The sequence below is a fragment of the Mycteria americana genome, chromosome 1 (genome assembly GCF_035582795.1).
Source record: "Mycteria americana isolate JAX WOST 10 ecotype Jacksonville Zoo and Gardens chromosome 1, USCA_MyAme_1.0, whole genome shotgun sequence".
Taxonomy (NCBI): Eukaryota; Metazoa; Chordata; class Aves; order Ciconiiformes; family Ciconiidae; genus Mycteria; species Mycteria americana.
The window spans coordinates 195218524-195240912 of NC_134365.1; the positions used below are offsets into that span (position 1 = coordinate 195218524).

At 44.1% G+C, this 22389-nt stretch overlaps 1 protein-coding gene across 2 annotated transcripts in view; it reads left to right on the plus strand.

Annotated features, from left to right (window-relative positions):
* SMAD9 (SMAD family member 9) overlaps positions 1-22066 on the plus strand; it is a 36516-nt gene extending 14450 nt beyond the window's left edge. Inside the window, exons 2-7 of one of the 2 annotated variants that reach the window (XM_075490573.1) lie at positions 217-843; positions 7456-7713; positions 10575-10685; positions 12502-12723; positions 17152-17408; positions 21802-22066. In XM_075490573.1, coding sequence (XP_075346688.1) covers positions 432-843; positions 7456-7713; positions 10575-10685; positions 12502-12723; positions 17152-17408; positions 21802-21945 — 1404 coding nt within the window. In that variant the 5' untranslated portion in view covers positions 217-431 and the 3' untranslated portion in view covers positions 21946-22066. Of the gene's footprint in view, positions 1-216; positions 844-7455; positions 7714-10574; positions 10713-12501; positions 12724-17151; positions 17409-21801 lie in introns of both variants that reach the window. The other variant, XM_075490564.1, reaches the window with a different exon arrangement.
* Positions 22067-22389: the final 323 nt, after the last annotated feature.

Below are 22389 nucleotides of genomic sequence, written 5' to 3' on the forward strand. Positions count from 1 at the left end.
CTGGACACTTAATGCTTTCTGAGGTCCAACTCTAAAATGAATGTGGAGGGTAGTGGGGTGGAGAGGCTTGGACCCAAAATAAATAGCAAAAAACAAACAGAAAACCACTGAAAATTAAATACACATTTTGAATCATTTCTCTTTCAAAAGATCTTATTGAAGGAACAAATGAAAGGAGTGTGCGAAGCCTAATGATGTATTGTGTTGTTATTCCAGGCTTCATCAGCAGTTTCTTGATGTTTGGAAAGTTCTGAGACCCATCCTATTGGACTACTTGTTACCAGCACCTAAGACTACAAAAACGTATGTGTGGAAGAACCTTTCCTTGAAGGAAGCGTCCATCTCAATATTGTCGAAACTCTGTGCAAGCCTTGCAAGGCAGGAGAGTGATTTGTGCTTCTGTTGTCGCTCGTGTGTAATCTCTGCTTCTTATGCACTCCAGCACCCCTATCAGTTCCTTGTTCTCCTTCACCAGCCCTGCAGTGAAAAGGCTGCTGGGCTGGAAACAAGGAGATGAAGAGGAAAAGTGGGCAGAAAAAGCTGTTGATTCCTTGGTGAAGAAGTTAAAGAAGAAAAAAGGTGCCATGGAAGAACTGGAAAGGGCTCTGAGCTGCCCGGGTCAGCCCAGTAAATGTGTCACGATCCCACGCTCCTTGGATGGGCGACTGCAGGTGTCTCACCGCAAGGGGCTTCCCCACGTCATATACTGCAGAGTGTGGCGCTGGCCTGATTTACAATCTCACCATGAGCTGAAACCACTGGAATGTTGTGAGTTCCCGTTTGGCTCAAAACAGAAAGAAGTGTGCATTAACCCCTACCATTACCGGCGGGTGGAAACCCCAGGTAATTATATCACCCGCAAATGATTCACATCTCTCTAGTAGCTCTTGCACTGGCAGGTCTAGTCTTGGTGCATCCTACTGAGTTCTGCTCTGAAATCTGAAAAGGCAGGCTCCATTTGATGAAAGGACTCTGGGCCTTTCCATGCCCGGCGACATCACAGCTCCGGCAGCCGGGAGTAAGGAGCGCCTCACCCTGTGGGGTCCGCGTCCCATCGGACCCCCGAGGGCACCCGGATCTTGTCCAGGGTGCTGAAAGCGAGCTTCCTCTCGGTGGACGTGGGTGCTGGCTGCCCTCTGAACCCTCCTTCTGCAAACTGGTGTCCTTTTGCATGAAGCCTAGGCACCGTCCTAGACTTACCACCCCGGCTAGATTTATGCCTCATTGCCTGAAAATCGATTCATTAATCCACAGGAAAAATGTATCACTAGCTCTCTCTTTAAAAATTAGAGTTGCAGTAAGATGGCTTATTTTGCTGTGGATATGAAACCAGGTCAGCTGATTCTTCCTAAAATGCCTGGTGGCCTGCCTTTAGTGGGATTTATTTACCTGAATGGATAGTTTATGTGAAATAAATTCCCCAAGTTCCCATAAAACTTTGAGTTCTTCCACTGATGATCCTCTTTAGACTGGACTTGGTCAGCACTGAAAACTTATGACCTCACTGAAGGGTCATTTAATTGGGCTTTGTGTCAATGAAACAGCTGTTAGAAAATTATAGTGTTCAGTGTGGACTTCTGTGGGGATCTTAGAAAGCAGGGCTGGCAGAGATCTTGAGCAGTCATCCTGTTCTCCTCTGCCCCTACTCCCAAAACAAAACAAATTACAGGTACATTCCTGACAGATGTTTTTCTAATGAGCTCTAAAAATCCCATGTGATAGAGGTTCCACAACCTCCCCAGGCAAATGAATCTATTGCTTTGCTATCTTTACAGTTCAAAATGATTTCTAATGTCTAACCTAGCTCTCCCTTGCTGCCAAAAATCACAGTAATTTAATTTACTAATGGATATGGTTGGTAAGTGTATACTTATTATTCTGTGATTACTCTTTGTCTGGCATGAACTTTACTCTGAGGTGACATTAGGATCAGATAAGTGAACTGTGGGATGTTTCTTTTCACACAGATGAAATAAGGGAAAGACATTTGTTAACATTTGTTAAACAGCAGGGGCTGCTCCCTTTTCTGATAGTCCTTCCACTGCAGTGGAGCTGTCATTTTGAAGTTGTATCTGAACTGCTGTAAACATTGTCACAACTAAAATTTTACAGCTGCAGTGAGTGGTGCTTGTTGTCAACAGTTTTCAGTGGAAAGAGCTGATCTCCTGCCTTACTAAAATAAACTCTTCAAGAATCTAAGAAAAGATGCTCATAAAATATTCCATTTTGTATATCTTTCTCTTTGAAGGCTGCAGTCTTTAGTATCTTCTCATTTCTTCTGGTATAACTCCAGTGTAGTTAATGGAGTCTCCTCAGTACAGTAGCTGACAGCACTGCATAGTGCTGTTTTCAACCCCGGTCTTCTGATCTGTTCAGTGCCAGCTAACAAAGGCTAGTACTGGGATAATCCAGCAGCTGCTAAATGGCTGCCACAGCTTGTTGTTCTGACCCTGAAACTCAGAAGGTTTCAGCTGTGAACATATTTGTCGTTTGTCATTTGTCTGTGCAGCAGACTGGCTACATCTCCACTAGTAAATGAGACGGGGCCAAGGTGCAGGTCTGAGTATTGCTGAATTGGCAGCGTGCTCCCAGGCACAGCTTTGACCCATGCAGACTTGCATGGACTAGCAGTTCTCAGGGTGCAGGGGTTAGCCCACAGGAGGGACTTTGGGCACTTTGGACATGACTACCTTGTTTTGGAGGTGGAAGAGAGAGCAGCTGCGAGGATGCAAGCTGTGCCATGCCAGTTCTCCACAGGACCTGGGAATTGTTCTTGGGCTGTTGTATTCACCCCTGCCGCTCTTCTTACGGGGACAGCTTAGAAGCTGAAGCTCACAAGTGAGTCACCCCCCTGCTAAAGATGCAGTGCAGCAAGGAGTACGACCTACTCAGGTGTGCTGGGGCAGCGCTGGAGAGGTAACTTACAGCACTGCAAGTGGCAGCAATGCAGCTCCAGGTCAGAGGCAGTTAGAAAGAAGTGCTGCAAGGAGGTGGTGGCAAGGCAAGAGAAGAAATGAGCTTGAGGAGAAAGTGGTAGCAGTGAGATCACCACAGAAATGGCTGGGAGCGATTGATCTAGGTGCCAGTCTATTTAAACAACAGTCCTCTTTTAAGTACAGGAATCTTTTAACTACAGGAAATCTTCTGCATCTTGGGTGTTGGTGATCTTAGGCTTACGTGAGATTCTCTGAATCTCATCCTCTGGAGTTAAAGAATCCACCCATGAAATTAGTCAGCAGTGCATTTCTTTATAATCCATAAGCCAGTATTGTTTTCATACAAATGTCCATCGTCTTGGGGCTCACTTTCCAACACTGCAGTCTGTCTTGCTGAGCCAACCATTCAGTGACCAGATCTGTTAACTTTTATTCAGAATGAATGAGTTGTGTCAAAGATGGGAGGGCCTCACCCTTTCTTTAATGGCCTGGCAGATCCCTAGACCTCTATTACTAGAGAGCAGGTTTAAGCTTTGGTCTGAGATTCAGGGGTTTCATTGCCTCTGCTGTGTCCTCAGGCTGCCCAGCCACAACCTAGTCTATTGCACAGATTATGCATAGCTTTTATTGCTGCTGCCAGTGTCCCCAGCAGATTTTTTCTCAGGTCTGCTGAGCAGCAAGTGCCATTTAGAAACAAGCAGCATATATTTCCTCTATTTGTGCAACACTGCACTGTGGAGAGGGGTTAGGCCACCTTAAAGAAGATAGGTATGGTGGTTAGGCTCTGCTTCATTGTGTTGCCTCGAAGAGCTGGTCAGAAGTCTGAATGGTTTGTTGTCAGGAGAAGCTATACTTTCAGAAAAATAGGAAAGCTGCCTAAACATTTACCCTATTATTTTTATATGAGATCAATCATGTGTAGATAGTGCAAATTGTAGTGTACACCATTGTTGTAGACAGCAGGAGCCTAAATGAACTTTTCACTTAGACTAACTGAATGCTTTCATCAAGCCCGAGTGGGACTAAGATGTGGTAGCCTCCCAACTGGAAGACCACCTGATCATCTCACTGTTGGCTATGTGTTTGGTGTTTCTGAATGCTCATGGGCATAAGGAACAGATGGATCTCCCTGGAGGGTAGGTCTCTGAAGGTAGTAAACTCTGCAAAGATGGGCTGATGTGTGAGAAATCACAGGGTGGATGTTGCACCTGGAATTAAACCTTGAGGCAGATAGTTTGCTTGCACCTGAAGTCACAGGCTCTGGGCACAGCCAGGTTTCCAGCAGGAACTGTTTCAGCTAAAGGGAACAGGAGAAAGCCTAGTGCAGGAAAGGCAGTGGCAGGACTTCAGACATGACTGTATTTGTCTTCATTTGAACAAAGATCATCAACACTTGGGCATGCATAGAAGGAAGGATCCACCCCTGGCTCTCGGAGCAGGTAGAAGAAAAGGACTCCATTGAGTGGAGACAACGCAGATAAATTATGAGGACAGACAGGTCCCAATGCACTCAGTCACTCAGTTTTGTGCCTCTGGTCACACTTCCTTCAGAGTTGTTAGGCCCTGGAGAGTGACATCTGTTACCAAAAGAGCAAGGAGAACAAGGCCCTCTGGGGAATTTTTAGCCACAATCAAGAAAATCTCTGAATTCCTCACCACCACAGAGGCTTTAGCCCTCTAGGCAGCCACAGAGCAGTCAGTGGAAAGATTGAGTGAGGTGGCAAAAACTGTACAGCAGAGCAGAAATTAAAAGTACCCTGGTCAGAGCTGGGAAGAAGTTCAAGGCTTGAAAATTCCTCTTGCTGACTCACTCAGGGCGAGTCAAAGGCTTTTCCTGGCAAGTGCTGTTCACACATTCAGATTCTCAGCTTTCATTTAGAGAAGGAGTTGTGTTGAGTTCTCACAGGGCTGAAGAAAGGCGCTTCCTTAGCAGCAGTACCCACAGCAAGGTGCCAACCTCGTAACACTGCATGACATTGCTGTAGCACAGCTGTCCCTTGCTCAGCACCTCTGCTGGGTGCAAAGGGATCACCAGTTCCCTGTTTGCTAGGGCTGCTGGTCAGAGCTGGCTGAGCAGCAGCAGACCTGGCAAGCATCATACCAGTTTCATGGAGCAGCAGAGGAAAACTCCAGAAGCAGCAACAGCTCACAGCCTGGAGCTGCTCACAGGAGCATGGGATGGGAGGGATCCAGCTCACCAAAACCACATCTGCAGTGGTGGTACTGGCCTTGTCCCAATATAGAGCAGATGAACTGAGCACTAAAAGAGTCTGTATCTCTCCGCTGACTATGAAGATATCCATGGGGGACTGGGCAGTGCATCTCAGATGTGAATACCTGTATTGCCTGTATGAGTCGTACCTGGGGGAGTCTAGGAAATTCAAAAAGCTAAAGAAGCAGTAAAGAAGCAGAAATACCTCTCTCTACCAAAGGACTTAAGAGGGTGACAATAAAATCTTCATCCCATAGGTAGGGGCATATCAGAGGCAGAAGGAAAGAATGTAGTCTCCAGAGCACCATCCTTGTGCTGGCCAGAAGCTGATTAGAAATGCGTTGGGCCAGAGAAGGGTCTGCGTATAGTCTCTTAAGCGGTATCCCAGTGCCTGTGTTTCCAGGCAGGTAAGAAGATAACTTCTGCAGTGAACCCCCTGTCATCAGTCCCATCTTTTGTATGTTTTTAGGGCTCAGTTCTTCAGTTCATTTGTGACTGGCAAATTCCCAAATGGTATATGCCAGTGGGTGGGCAGGAGCATGGTTTAACCCTGCCCTGGGTTAAACATAGAGCAGCATAGAGCTACATCAAGCAAGAAGCTGTAAACCTGCCATTGGTACCAGGCACTGGTCCTCCTCCTCCTGCTTAAACTGCCTCAGCTCTCTGAGCAATCAATGTGCACTGAGAGTGCACTCCAAGGAGGGTGTTCCTACAGCCTCTTCTCATGCACATGTTTTGCATTATCTATGTATTATTTGCTTTATAGCAATTATTCTACTCTTTCATTATGCTGGATAAATGAAAGTTCACTGTAATTAAAAGGTGTTAGCTAACCTACCTAAAAAGAATTGGCCTTACCTAGACAGAGCTTTTGGGTCCAAACAATATGTTAAAACACGTTCAAACCATATATTCCTGTCAGCATTTATAACCAAGAGCACACACTGCTATTTGTTTCCATAAGCTAGTAAGGATAGACTGAAAGATTACGTGCTGCTGGGTTTTAGGCCAGAGGAACTCTGGACACTAGGTCAATCAATACAAGCCTGCTGGACTGTTCCCGGTGTTGGGACAATTCATCCTTGTCACAGTAACTCAGATTGCCTCCTTATCTTCTCTGGTGGCTTTCAGATCTGCACGATAGCGACTGGGTATTCATTCCCCCTACTTGTTTTTAAGGCCTTAACTAAGGCAATTAGGCAATACGTGAGCTAGTAACTAATAGAGAAATCTTGGGGTACATGAATCACCTGTTGTAGGTGCTGTTCTCCCCTCAAGGACAACGGGAGACCCAGTTAAATCCTCAGGTTGAACTCCCATATGCAGAACTATTTAGCAAGCCTCTTTACGTTCCAGCCTAGGGGCTGCATCTTCATAGGTAACTCACTAGTTGGGTTGTCTAAAGTGCTTTGATTCCAGTTCTGCTCTCGCTCCTGATATGTCAGAATCCAGAATAATTTGGGTCAACTTTAGGTTTCCCAATGCAGCAATGCTGTTAACAGCACTGACAGTATGAGATGCAAGCAAAGAGAGTTTGTGAAGAGAGGCGATATCTTCTATTAGACCAATTTTTACATGGATTGATTTGGATTTCAGTTTTGTGACCTACATTTTTCATGTATTAACTACCAACCATTGACATTTGCCTCCTCATGCTAGATCTTTTCTAACTATATTGCAAGAGCCAAATTAATATTGCTGCAATATTTGAATTGCCATTTACATTTCCTTTTAAAGATCCCACTGTCTGTCTGGCAGTATTTTCAAGTACCTGAAAACCTTTTAAATCTGGTGTCTAGCTTCTGGTCTGTGCTTCCTTTTGCCCATCTGTAAAAAACTGGTAGTAAAATATGCAGTGTATTGCAGAGCACTATTAATTGTTATTAAACTTGGCTGTGGTTTTGGCAAATCCTGGTGATAATATTTAGCAAACTCCTGACATGTTCAATCTTTCAGGAAGGAAGGAATAGGTAATTTTGAGAGGGAGAAATGTGCCACTTGCATTTCTGTAAGAGGGCTGTGTGCACGTGCTGTACCTGTGAATTTTATGGTACCTTCCTCAAGTCAGGAATGAGTCCATATTTTGCATATGGAATTGCTGCAACTGGCTGCAAATCTGGTAAAAAAAGGTCCAAGAATCAGCTTTTGATTCTTGTTTTTGGACAGGTTTGTTGCCCTTCAATGACTCGTATACAGATAGCAACATTTGGGCAGAATGGAATATGCCTCTTTTTAACTTACAAAGAGATATACTTTCAAGAGTGCAATTTTAACCAGATTTTTTTCTGTTCTTGTTTTTATTTTCAGTCCTACCTCCTGTACTCGTTCCAAGACACAGCGAGTTCAACCCTCACCTCAGCCTCCTCGCCAAGTTTCGAAACACTTCTCTGCACAGCGAGCCGCTAATGCCGCATAATGCCACCTATCCTGATTCTTTCCAGCATCCTCCGTGCACCCCTTTTCCATCATCACCCAGCCACATGTTCTCCCAGTCGCCTAACAGCATCAGCTACCCCAACTCACCAGGAAGCTCTTCTGGACCAGGAAGTCCCTATCAGCTCACGGGTAAGAATGAGCTTTCAGACATCCCAACTGAGGCAGTCAAGGTTCTTGCTGGGGCCTGGGGTCAGGTGCCAATTCTGTGTGCTTCCACCAGGCTGTAGCTACAGATTGAAATGTTGGACAGGATGGATTTGGGATGTGATTTCTTGTGACTATCTCTTAGTATTGTCTCCCAGTCCTTCTGACGGATGCTCAAGGAACTAAGAGCTGTAGTCATCCCACTCCTAAAAGTATCTGGATGAGATTTCATTATTACTGTAAGGGTAAAGTTGAGGAGACGAGCAGGTGTGCCAGGCCACCTTCTGCCTAAAGCTGCCCATCCAAGCTTCTGATACAATCCATGGAAAAGAGCACTTGCAACACCTAAGTTAGGCACCTCTAATAGATATGGTCAGGGTAGGGACCTTTAGAAACTCCATCAAGAGAGACAGGATAAAATGGGGAAATTGGTATGTAGAAATATTTTTTAATTCATGGTGATCCCACTGACTGTATAAACTTCAGGAAATTAAGGTGTTTAACAGTCTGGCCCAACACTGGGTGAAGCCACCAGGCAAATTCCTGTGCCTTTGGAACGTGCTTCATCAGCTCCACAGTTCTGAGATTGGCAGGGTTATGTCACTCAGATTGTTTGCGTTCTGAACTCCTTACTTACTACTGCTCTAATTACCTGAGAACTTAACTATGCTTTTGTTGTTAAATATACCAAGAAGGTGTCATGTAACACAGCTGAGAGCTAGCTTTAATATCAAAACATGGTTCAGATTCACTTCTGCACTTTGTTGTAACTCTCAAATAGTTTCAATGATCTCAACTTTTTCACAAGGATGAATTCAGGTCAAAATCTTGTAGCTTAATGTTTTAATGTCTCAACTACAAAGCATTTAAATTCACATCCTTAATGATATGTCTATTTTGATTTTAAGTGCAAGAAAGGTGTTTGTTTTTACAAGGTATTCATAGTATTTGAACTTCCTTTTAAGCTGGACGCTTTCAACACAGTGTGATGTTTTTCATTCCCTCTCCATTCACTGAATGGACCTTCATTCATTTCTTCTCTAGATCTGTACTTCAGATTAAATCATATTTAGCAACATTGAAACATTTCAGCAAGTAGTAGGACTTGTTTGTCTTCTCCCATCTTTTTCTTTCACCTCTGTGTAACCACGCTGGATTCAGGGGAGCTGGTCCTGACAGGTAAATCAGGCCCATTCCAACTTTGTAATGACTCTTGACTGAACTTGGGACCTTGCAAAGCTGCTTGAAAATGGAAGTGGCTCAACCTGAGCTTCAGTATACGACAGCACATGGCATGCTGATAAGCATAATTTGCCTGTATAACAATCAGGGATGGAAGACTATCTAAAGCAAACTGGAGTTACATCAAGAACATTGAGTGGGATTGGTGTGACCAAATATAGATGTCAACAATGCAAATTTCTACATCTCATGCAATTGTCTATACTCTCTGTAATCAGTGGAGAAAAACAGGCACTCCTAGAACAAGTTTCATTGCATCTTAAGGTATATGTCTGAAGGAGCTGAGATGCACCGTGTCTGCAATGCCTGTTTTTCTTTAGTGGGTATAAGGAGAGCTTATGGTGACTAGCTTAGGTGTAGACATCAAAAATACCTGTATAACTACATTATATTCCTTTCTGTGACTTGTATTCTCTTCCAGTCTTTCTTGATTTTGTTTTACTGTTCTAGCTCGTTGCATTTTCTGTGGGAGGGTTATGTCATCTGTATGTTAGAAATATCATACTGTGTATGAAATTCCTAAATCCTGAACAATGCTTAAATAGAATAACATTCCTGTGCAGTACTTACTTGGAAGATTCAATGATTGTCTTATGAGACAGTCCACATTTATCCACTCTGGGTGAAGTAGCTCTGTTTTGAGGGGCCAGCCAACAGACCCTGAACACAAGAGGAAATTTCAGCCTGGAACCAAGTTAAACTCTGGTCTTTCTTAAAGAGACCCTTAGGCCTGCAAGCTTGTATATGGCTATAATTTACACATAAGCCCACTGAGTTTCTGTTCAAATGAATAAAACTACATACTTCTAGTGCTTATGCAGTGAATGTCAGCATTTTCTAATATGAAAATGAAGTCCTTTTTTCTTTGGCTTTCTAAAGCCTCCTGTCTTTCTTGAGAATCCCCACTATAGAGTCACCTTCTGTTTTCTAGCTTAGTGTGCCATAAATGAAACAAATCAGGAGCTGGGCGGGTTGTGAATTGATACTTTTTCTCCATACTTTTTCGTCACATCCATTGCTCTTTGATGGGAGACTGAACAAACCAGAATAGGGGCCAGCCTTCCCTTGTAGGACAGAGGTAAAAAGTGCAAATCTGGAGGGAGTTTTGCCAAGTTTGATTTTGGAGTATAAAGGCTTTCCATAGGCTTTTTTTATAGCCTGTGAAGAAAGAGCTTTCTCCCAGAGGATCAATTAAAGTTAGCTTCTGCTCTTAAATCATCCTCTTCAAGTTTTACATTTGGGAGAGAAGTCTGGAACTGAAGGATCAAACTGCATTATTTTCTTAAGGTAGCAACTTGTAGTAACAGAGAGCTTGACTGGACACCGGTCTAGGCCTGAGGCACTGTTGTGACTGTTGCTCTCTCTTTCAAGGGCAGCATGTCCAACATGACAGCCCTTCCTTCCTGTCCACCCTGAACATGTAATGGTCTTAATCTGGAGACTGAAGGGAGGTCAGGTTCAGATTTGTGCTCTGTTTCCAGCCCTTCTCTAGCTAAACAATGCTGAATAAGTCCTAAGTACTCACCAGAAAAAGCCAGAGAATTTACCAGCGTATTGATTTAGGTGTCTTTTCATTCTTTTCTTTCTTTCCTTCTTTCTAATAGTGGAAACTCCACCCCCACCTTACCATGCAAGAGAACCTCCAGGAAACCACAATGGGCGGTCAATGGATGCAATAGCTGAAAGTCAACTAGTGCTGTCTTTGCCCAGTGGAGGTAAATCTGCCGATGGAGAAGCTGAAAGTAAATAACCATTTGTACTATTCTTCAAAGAAAAACTGTTAAGCAAAAAAATTGTTATTTCAACAAGAAGGTTCAGTGATCTGTAATAATAGGTTTCCAACAGTAGTACACAGCCTTACTGTAAAAGACCTATCCATTAGCTAGCAGAATAGGTTGATTTAAGAATTCAGTGAATTATATGTGAAGTTGCAGAGTTTAGACCTTATTTGCATCCATAGACTATTACATTTAGAAAGCTGTTAATGAAAGCAAACACTGTTATCTACGTTGTAAAGACAAAGATATCAAATCAAGAATGGTGAGGCCATATAACACAAAAGAGCACTATCAATATCAGAACTGACTTCTTTATCACTTTCAGTTCTGGGTTTCAAGTACTTTAAAGCCTTGTGGCTGGGACATTTCTTACTGCCATCTTTGTATTAATGTTACATTACTGGCTGGCTAGAAAAGAAAAGGACATGTTCTAGTGAAGTACAAAGAGATTTTTACAGAAGGCCAAACTCTTTGTCCTCATATAAGAATGTTTTAGTGGGAGAGGGCATGGTTGGTCAGACTAGAAGGGATTGGGATCCTCCTTGCCCCCCTCAAAGCAACTTCATGACCTCTCCAGCATGGTCTCCACTACCTCCAGACTAGTAATGGCAGGTGATGCCTCCACCATTCGAAGCTGATTGCTGCCGAGCAGCAAGGGGAAATGGAGTTCCTCTGCTGGGTTTTCCTTTGGCTACCTTTTACTGCAAAGGAAAAATCACCATAGTTCTTTTAGTCCAGCATATTGTAGTCCTAAACAAATGTCCTTTATGGCATGAAGACTGAACACTGTGCACACACGTGCACATTAAAACAATAATGCCAGCCTTCTGAAACAGTGAGGAACATGTATGTATCACAGAACTGGAGCAGAAGGAAGATGAGGGTGATAGTGCTAATTAGAGATGGGTACACAGAATGGCCAGATAATAACTAGTTATCAGACACCAATACTTTTAAATAAATTGTTGGGATACTTTAATCTCTTTACCATACTTTACCATCTGTGATCACTGCCCTAGTGAATATTAGTTGGAATTTTATTAGAGGTTATGCACAGAGGTGCTCTGGGGGCAGGGGGTCTCACATGCCTGTGGTGGGCAGGCAGGATAAGGTTTCCCACTAATTCCTGTAGGGCGAGTGAGGCTCAGAGATTCTGTTACATTTCTGAGTCTTTCTCTGTCTCTGAGTTAGAAAACCTGGGCAGGGGTAGATCCAAAAGAAATGACCTTGCTGACATTTCTGCTTACGGTCCCACATGGAAGTGGAAAGCCCCAGAGCATGCAAAAAATTGAGGGGAGTGATTGATTACTTCTGAACTTCAGAGTTTGGTATCAGGCTGAAGGCTTGGCTCAGTTTTGACTTGCTTTGAGCCCATCTGTCATCCCTAGCTCCTGCTAGTGTGCAGAACAGATGTGTCCCTTACTATTTTCAGTGTAGAGATTGGGCCCTGGTTCAGCAAGGAATGTCAGCATGTGCTTAATTTAATGCAGTGGAGTTATCACTTTTAAGAACAAGTGGGACTCCTCAGAGGCTTACAGTTAAGCTGGTGTACCAGCCCTTTGCGTGTTTGGGGCTTCAGTCATAAAATTAAGAAGAAACAGAAGCTGCTGTTGAGATAAAGCCTGACATAAGTGACTGTTTAGGTGAAGAGCCGGGGGGGTGGAAGTGGGAGGGAGGGAGGAAAGAAAACAGAGAATGATTGTTTAAAAATATTACTGAGACCTGAGCAGCTGATTAATTTTATTTCCTACAGACTTTCGGCCTGTTTGCTATGAGGAACCCCAACATTGGTGCTCAGTTGCCTACTATGAACTCAACAACCGGGTAGGGGAGACTTTCCAGGCTTCCTCTCGAAGTATCCTTATAGATGGATTTACAGATCCGTCAAATAACAAAAACAGGTTCTGCCTAGGACTGCTCTCAAATGTAAACCGCAACTCTACTATAGAAAACACCAGGAGACACATAGGAAAAGGTAAGAGGAAATCCCTTTTTGTTGGGAATATTCAGAGCTGAAAGAACCATGCATTGCATTAACAAACCTGGCTGATTTGTCAGATGTGGTTGTCTTAAAACCAAAGCTCTGAGATTACTTCTGAAATAGAAGAAAAGCAGCTGATTCTTTTCTGACTGGATAACAATCAGCAGAGTAGCTCCTTAGAAAAGCTATTTACTTGGCCAGCAAAGAGAAAAATGTTGTTTATAGTTGTGTGTTCTAATTTAGCAGTATGTATTTTCATTTTATTTATTAGAACTTCTGGCAACTGGGAATATTGCCATTGAAATGCCACTAAAAGGATAATTACTGGTGCCTCAGGGCTGGTTCTCCTACCACCGAATAACAAAGAGAGATGGATGAAACGCATACTAGTTGAGTTATTTAGCTGAGGAACTCTACCAGAGTTGCCTTTGTAGCTTTTCCCCCCCTACCAGTCTGATTCCCTGCCTTGTCAACTTCTTGACAGTAAAACTAAGTCTTGGAGTCTCCCTCCAGCAGTTGTCCTTGTATGCTCCACTTCTGGTGTGCGTATACTGTGTTCACACAGGAGCATATGCTGCTGGTGACAAGTGCAAGGAGACCACACCTGGACAAGCGTGGCTGCACACACTCCATCCCAGCTCACTAGGGCTGTGTAGGGCCTGCTATTCTCCCAGAACTTACTGTTGTTTGTGGCGATGAGTCAGAAGCCCTGTACTGGCCACTTCTCTGTGCAGATGAAGGTTTGCCGGTTCTGGTATATCCAGTCTAGACTCATTATCTTGCCAACCCAGCCTCTCACCAGTAGCTGCCTGGGAATGGATTTCCCACTGAGCTAATTAACTCTAATTGTTCCACTCCTATTATCTTGTCAACCTCACTTCATTTCCCAGGCCTAGAGCAGTATTTTAATTGGCTCTTGATAGTCTAGTGTTGAATGACTGAATACGAGGAAGCTCAGAGATAAATGTGACATAGTTTTTACAAACAACAGTGAACCTGAAGGCTAGCGCAGGAGATGTTGTACTTAGCTCTTGCACTTTTCTCCGAAAGGGAAAGCACTTGTCTTGCAGATGCACTGTGTGAAGCCAGTGTGATGCTACAAGTGTCTGTCATAGTAGTTTGTTGTGAGGGGTGGAAATGAGTTGTACATCTAGTTCTAACTTACTCAGAAAATAAAGCAAAGCTTCTCTATCAGCATAAGCTGTCAGAGGGGTGTAGATCAAAGCTGAGCCTGGCCTTAAAAGAAGAATGACAAAAGATCCCAGTCAAAGCTGTCATTTGAAGATGTTACATCCTGTGACTTTCTGCCCCAAAAGAGGAAGAGACAGAACAGGAAGAAAATGAGGTAAAGCTAATGGTCCTCATCCATTCAAATCTGAAGATCTGTCTTCATTGATTAAAAGTCCTTTAAAGTCTCACACTAGGAATCTGCCCAAGGGAAGGGAGCAGGTTGCCCAGAGAGGAGCTTAGTATATCAGAGATCCTTAATTTTACTGCTCTTCCCTGTTTATGCAAATCTTAAAAAAACATGTTTAAGTGGAATAGAAGTGGCACCAGTACAGGCCTGCAGAAGAGCACATAGAAGCTCCAAAAGTGAGTAGTTCAAAGGCATGCTGGACAGATGAAAGCTACTGAAATGGATACAATTGTCACATGTTAACAGGGGAGAAAAAAGAATGAGTAAACAAGATTAGCTCAGTAGGATAAGGATATGTGATTGAATTGTCATCTAGTGTATCAGCGTGAAACGGTTTCCTGGAAATACCACATCAAAGCTAAAAACAATCCAGAGCACAATGCAACATCTACTAGCAATTGGACCTGTTTCAGCAGTCAGACTTCAAGGACAAAAAGGGGACTTCTGATCAGAGTGTCAAAAAGATGTGGATGCTTGGAGACTACTGAATTTCCAGTTTCTGCAGAGAGCAATGAAATCCCATTAAAATATATGGACCCTTGATTTGGTCTTCTACAAATATGTATTCAGCTGCTTGGCTTCCTTGAGGGTGCTTGTCTCTGGCAAATGGATACCAGAAGAATGGAAATACGCACTGACATTTAATTACTGCTGTATTTATTGCTTTTAAAAAGTCCACAATGAAAAAGCAAATTGTAGCCTCTGCTTTCAGAATTGACTTTGGCGTTTTTGTTATTGTAGTACACAGTTTGGGCAGTGCCTTTGAAAGCATTCATTTTTTTTTCAGAAGTTGGGTTACTCAATATACTCCAAAAATCCAGCCTTTAAAATTTTTCACCTTAGCACCCAGAAGTGTGGTCACCCTAAATCAGTAGCCACACCTGAAGATTTGAAATGTGGTGAACATTTATGTCCTTATTCTTCTCTCCCTACCCTGTGTTCTCACTCTGTTTATTTCAGAAAGTTATATGGACTCCATCAAGGTCAGCTAGGACCTTTGTGTTTTCAGTTCTTCCCTTCTATCCATCTTCCACAGAAGGGAAAGGAGACATAGGTCAAGTAAGAGCAGTCACAATGTGCAGCACCCCATAATGTCTAGTGCAGTTGGACTGGACCTGATGACTGGTCTAATGGAGCTGTCATCTCACCCGTGTTCCCAGTGCAATACCAGCGTGTGCTCTGAGCCACACCCCCTGCCACTCACATCTAATTTGAGATCTTGTGGGTGCATAGAAGTAAAAGTCAAGTGATGGCTTGAAGACAGACTTCAAGGTTCCCGTCTGAGTCACCCTGGAAGTCTATGGGAGAACATATTTTTCCCAGATTCCTTTCCCACTCAACCTGCTTTTCCCCAAGCCTTTCCCACTTCTGTTTGAGGCTGTTTTTGTCCTAAGGATGTGCTGCTGCCCCTTGTTGTCATGACCACAGAATTATGAACAGACTTTTTTGTATGAAAGACAACAGGAATAAAACTAATTACAACTGAATTATAAAAGCATAGTTTATCACTAGCTTTGCAGGCAGTCCGCTGAGACTGTGTGAACATGTGCATTTGTATGTAAGGGTTTGAATGCCATATCTGGGAATAGAGAGGAGGATTTTCTTTTTATTTAATGGTGATTTTTATGAGAACAAAGAACAGAGTTCTTCCACCTCATTTGGCCATGGGAGGAGTTCATCTCACCTAATCTAGCCATGGGAAGAGTGAATGTCTAAGCATCTTCACAGGATGACTCGGTCCCCTTCAGGGTGTGGTTTCATGCTCACGTTTAAGTAGTCTGGGTCCCCATTGCCACCCTTGCACTGATGAAGATCTCACTGCAAATAAATCTTCTTTTGTTTTGTTTTGTTTGTTTTTAAGTTTATTAGCTGGTTCAGTTCCCCAGTCTGGATGGCTGCCCAATCCCCAGCCATTGCTGCCGGCAGGAAAGCAGGTGTGGGAAAAAGCAGCAGGGGCAGGGAACGAGAGAGCCTTTTCAGCACCTGCACAGACTTCCATCAGTTTAAGCTGGCTGTGAGCCTGCACTCTGTAGTGGATGGAGTGAATCATCTGGTCACAGTGCCTCTCATCATCTATCAGCTAGAGGAGGCATCTACACAATTAGCTTACACAAGATCCTTAACTTTAAGGTTGCTGAATTGGGCTAAGATAAATTCTCCCACCAGTTTAGGTATATTTTCATGCAAGCAGACATCCTGGAGGGACCAGAGTCTTTGAATTGATAGAAATGCTTCCGTCTTCATTTCCCCAAGGCATGGTAAAAATTTGAGAGTTAGTGTTGGTAAGTAAGTCACTCGGGCACTGAAAAGTCCAGAAGGAGATCAGTCATTTTCTTGCTGAAGGTCACTTTGAACAGGATCTGATGAGTAAGTCATGTCATGTAAATGCAAATACATGGCTCTGATGTGGTTGATAAAGCAAAATACAGAAAGGCTGTTTTAAGTACACACCATGCTGTGTTTGAACTGCATGAGATAGGATCCTGTAGTAAAAAAATAGCGTGCAATGAAGTGGCTCTTGGTCAGTGTGCTTGTGCTCAACAGTGAAAACAGATTTAGATGTGTAATGCATAACAGATTTGTCAGTTCTTTGACAGTTTTGATCCATGCTTTGTATATGGTTGATGTATGTTTGATATTTCTGTGTGTGTATATGTATGTGTATGTGTGTCTTGTCATAAAGTACTATGCTGTTGGGTTAAAGAAGTAAACCAACCTTCACTGAGAAACAAAGAAAAGTATCACGTGCCAAGACTTTTTTCTCCCAGGCCAGTACCTCGAAATAGTGTTTATGACAATTTCCTCTTAATGTTAGTGGGTCCATTGTACAGATACATGGATATGCACACAGTTTACTGTCTTTTGAAAAGCACACTATAGGCAGCGAGTGCCTGGAATGATACTGGGCTTGTATGCCCACACCAGTAAAATAGTTAAAGAATTACTTGTATAAAGTGTGTTGTGAACAATGGAGAAATAATACAAGCTATTTTTTCTTTTTTAAGGTGTTCATCTTTACTACGTTGGTGGGGAAGTTTATGCTGAATGTGTCAGTGACAGCAGTATTTTTGTGCAAAGCCGCAACTGTAACTACCAGCATGGTTTCCACCCAGCCACCGTCTGCAAGATCCCCAGTGGCTGCAGCCTCAAGATCTTCAACAACCAGCTCTTCGCCCAGCTGCTTGCCCAGTCAGTCAATCATGGTTTTGAAGTGGTGTATGAGCTGACCAAGATGTGTACTATTCGAATGAGCTTTGTTAAAGTAAGGATTCTTTGTTTTCTCTTGCATTTCTGAAAAGGCAAGTCCCATCACTTGCTAGCTTTGGTGCAAAACTAGACCCCACAATGCCTTCCCAAGTGGGGATTTAGACACCCAACTTGCAAATAGGAATTCAGACTGCCTGTTTTCCAGTATTGCCTTAAAATTCTAGGTGCTTAAAATCAGTAGCTTTTGTGGTCAACCTGGAAATTTCTTAGATTCCAAAAGTTAGGTATTCCATAGGCTTTTTGTGCAAAATAAGCAGAGATTGAATGATGTTCCCCCATTGATTGCATAAAGAGCTCAACTTAGAGGGGCTTAGCAACATCTAAGTGTTGTAGCACATATCAGGCAGTTGTAATCTCTCCTGTCATTACTGGTTTACAATAGAGCTTGGTAGAGTCATAGATCTCAAAAGAATGTCCTTATGTCTCTAGACTTAATTTACAGTCTCAGCATTACTATAGACTGGTATGTATGGTCTCAGATCAAGAAACACTGGGTCCTCCTTCAGCCCCACTGAGCTTCCCAGGAACTGTTGTTTGCCACCTGTCTGATTCCTGGCAAGAGATTGTCTTAATTTCTCATGACATTCACTCTGTCCAGCCACACTACCAGAAGGGCTTCTTGCAAGCAGAATACAAAACCCGAAAGAATATCTGACCTTCCCCGTGTTATTTGGAAGAAACAGGAGGCCACCAAAGCCATTACTGTTTCCATGTCTTTCATATCTGAACTTTGCATTCTGACTTCTCTGTATGCGATGTATCAGTCTTTGTGGGAGTTTCTTAAGTCTTCTGAATGGCCTTCGCACCAGAATGAGATCTCTTGACTCCTTTTAGCACTTAGGATTTACTTAGGTGCCTATTGTAGCATCTAAACCCCAGAGAATGGTATTTTAAGGCTGTTTACAGATGTGCTAGACTGACTTCCTGTAGTGCTGCTGGGGAGAGCTGGCAACAATGTTCAGCCTGCAAACTAGAAAAGTTGCACCATTAGAAGCAAGTTGGTCCTGCTAGGTACCATAAGAAGTCGCTTGAGCATGTCCCTTTGTCTTGCAGATTTGGTTCTATACAAATGACTGAATCAAGCTGATTGAATTCACATCTAAGATACTACAAAACTGCTTGAGGCTTGAGCCCACTTCCCCTATGTTCTGCAAAGCAGATGAGTTGAGTCCCACGCAGCTTTCACATTCTGACTCTTTCCAGCCATCCTTGGGGACCCATCTCCTTAACTCTCTGAGAGCATTAAGAGTGCCTTGTAACTTTTCCCAAGAGTCCAAGCCAAAATCTCTCTGCCCGGGACCACACTGTTGCTTTTTTCTTGGGAAGGAACTGACATCTTGTTCACACCCAAGCATTAGGGGAAAAAAAGAAAGCAAGAAACTCAAAACCCAGCATTTTCTTTAATGGAAGACATGAATGGGCATGTTGTTTGTAAAGGCAGTGTAGCCAGTTACGCAATATTTTCATTATCTCAGCAACTCAGGGGCAGTCTCTTTGAAGTGTTATCTGCCTCCATACCCAGCATGGTAGCAGAAATGGTGGTGTTGATGCACTAAATAATGCTGCTGCCATGTTATCACCTTGCTTTGTTACAACAATAGGAGCTACTATAGTGCCTCAGGCAGCAGAGGACCAGTGCAAGGAGTTATTTTGAACCCTTTCCCATGACCTTTGGAAAATGGCTACAAAAGTCTCATCCGGGTTCTTCCTTCCTGGCCTGTAAAAACCCTTTCTTGTACTCAGTCTTCTCAAATTATTTCTCTCCCAAGGTGTGAGCCCCAGTGTGTTCTGTCTGGAGACAGGAATGCCCCTGGGTGTTGGGTACGTAGTGCACAGAGGAGCACGTTGTCTGTCAGAGCCACACACCAAGAGCCCCAGGTGCAGGGCAGACCTTTGGCTTCTCCCCTGGTTCGTGCCCAGATGTTGCTGGTCACCTACAGCCCATAGAGCAAGCAGAGCCAAAGGGCTGGAGACCCTGCCTCCTACACCACCAATGCTTGAGCTACCAGCTGGGAGGCAGAGATGGGTAGGGACCAAGATATGAGGAACTTGCCAGGACTGTATCATCTTCTGGAGGCAGGACATGGGACAGAGGGAAGTGAAGGTCCTGTCCTCTGATACCCTTCGTGTGCCCATGGAGCAGCTGGGAGGACCTCAACCTTCAGGCAAACATGAGTGTATCATCAGTGAGAAGACACAGTGATTTCCATCCACTGAGCGCTACTGATAACCAAAGCAGGATGGCTGTTGTCCCCTTTCCACAGATGAGGCAGCTGAAGCATAAAGTGGAGAGACAGAGAGTTTCTCCAAGCCAAGGTCTGAACCCAGTGCCCTCCCTCCCACATTTCCCCAGGTCTTGGGGCTAAGGGGACAACCCAGCAGACTTGGCCATGCTCCCCAGCACGAGGCAGCTCAGCACTCTGGGATGTGGCTGGGCCCTGGGCTGGAGCGAGCTGTTTCCCACAGGAGGTGGGAAAGGCTGGCTGGAGCAGCAGGACCCCTCAGCTGATCTCCCCCGTGCCGGAAGGCACATTTCTGATCTCCCCGTGGGGCTATCACTATCCTCTTCCCACCATCTGCTCAAAACACCACCACGGCTTTTCGAGTTGTTCTCATTTTATTCCCTCATTAAGAGAGCTCCACCTCCGGGTTCATTTCAGCCCCGGGGATGAAAGAGGCTACCTGCAGCCCAGGAGTGATGTACAGGAGGCAGAGGGGTCCTGCCCTCCTGGCATTTCCCCTGCTGGGAGCTCCAGCCGGCAGCCCGAGACGGCAGCACTGGGAGTGTTCGGGAGTTGCCAGCAGAGGGAGATGGCCAGCCACCTGCACGCCCCGCCGGACTCCTCCAAACCGGGCAGGTTGCGCTTGCAACCTGTAAGTCCTGTTCCTCCGGATTTTCTGTCCTGCCAGTCCGGAGAAGTGCACCCACTCCTCTGACACTTGCCCTTCTGGCCGTGTATCTTCACTGCGGCTGAGTACTTAAGACTTCACAAACTCAGAAGCTTGACTGCGCTGGTTTAAAGAGTGGCATTTTATGCACACGTTTCCAGAACATAAATCTGAGGTGCCTGTGAACACAGGCCCTTTCTAGCCTGATAAATGCTCTGCAGGTCAGAAAAATGCTGCCTGATTAAAAGTACTCTTTGGGCTTTGGTGAGTCCATATCTTACTCTTCTGCTTTCTTCCCCCTTTTCTTCATTAAGCAGAAATGGATTTTATCCAGACTACTTATTATGGCATCTAGTTTTGGTGTTGATCCTAGTTTTGCAGGTGATCATCTCAAGAAGTGGGTTCTAGCAGCCTCAGTTATGTGAGTTGTTCAGCACTCTACAATTTAGGTACCTTTGGCAGGCATCAGTCTTAATATACCTCCATGTCCTTTTTTCATTACAAGCATATCAACCCATCTGACTAGCATAATGATAGGTAAGGCTCAGCTTCTCTGATCAGCGACCCACAAATGAAGAGCCTCATCCTGCAGCGGGACCATGTTTTGCATGTTGCCCTATGGAAATCCAAGTTCAGTTCTGGCAGTGAGACAGCCGGTGAGCTGCAAGACTTTGGGCTGTGACTTGGATGTCTTGTGTTGCTGTGAAATCAGGCTGCCTGCTTAACAAGCAGACACTGTGCCCACTTGAGGCACAGGGACTTCTGGTTCTCTTTTCTCCCTGCCAGCACCGCATCCCCATCTTCCGCCGTCAGACGCTCCATATCCCTTATCTCCCTGAAAGAGCTGGAGAAATTACTGCAGGACTTCCCATGGCAGACAGGCGGGAACTCCTATGGGAAAAGAGGACATATTCAAGGATAGAAAACCTATGGAAAATATCTATACATAGGTTAGGTATGGTACATAGGAACCTTGCTGGAAGTTTCCAGAGGTTCAGATAAATACCTAGAACTTCTAGAGTCTCAGACTCGTAGGATGCATCTCTACCAATAAATGAAGCAGTGCCCAGGATCATTCCCAGTTCCTGTTAAAGTGTTATGACAGGGCCTGGCCTGCTTTTTGTCTGTGCCAGACAGCAGTCTGGCAGACTTTCCTGGGCACATCTCTGGGGTGAGAACAGCAGGGACCATTCTCCATGGGCTGTTTGCAGGCAGCCAAGCTTGGAAACAGGCCTTTCCATGCCAGTTGGTCTCAGCACAGAAGTGTGACTGAGCATTTTTAATTTAATAGTATAGAGTCCCTGATAACTATGATAACAATGACCTTAAAAAGGAGCAAAGTTTCTGGAGAAAATTATCCCTAGGACAAAGCATTAAATCTTGGGAACTTGGGTGATGGACTACCTGTAGTTGTGTTAGACTGTCAGCACTGGAGTTGTGATTTAATGTTTTTCCTTTCTAAAAAAACCTCACTTTTCGGTCCTTTGATGCTTTTATAGGGCTGGGGAGCAGAGTATCATCGCCAAGATGTTACAAGCACGCCCTGCTGGATTGAGATTCACCTGCATGGACCATTGCAATGGCTGGATAAGGTGCTGACACAGATGGGCTCACCTCATAACCCCATCTCCTCAGTCTCTTAAGAATCATCTCTAGAATTCCCTTAGGATGGATGCTATTGCAGGCAGTGGCTTATAGGATTTCCAGCGAACAGAAGCTTCTATATGTAGATGTATGTAGATGTAAATATATCTATACATAGTCTACTCTCTTTTTTTTTTCATGCTACGTTTTGTGGTTTCTAGTTACTCTGATGCCAGTACAATAAGTTTAGAAATCAGGTATAGCGTATCTGTTCTCTAGTACAAAATAAGCCAAATTCCTGCAAAAGTGTGAAACATTTCCTGTGAGCATCTTCATTCCCCAGCCAAGCCAGTAAATGGTGCGAATTCTCAGCACTTTCATGCGGATTCAGAAACCTGGCTGTAGCTGTTCCTAGTAGGTGAAATTCACCCCTCTGCAGGCAACCAAAGTCAGATCTCTGCACCATTTATATCCATTTTACATCCTAATCTCAGGTCTAAAAG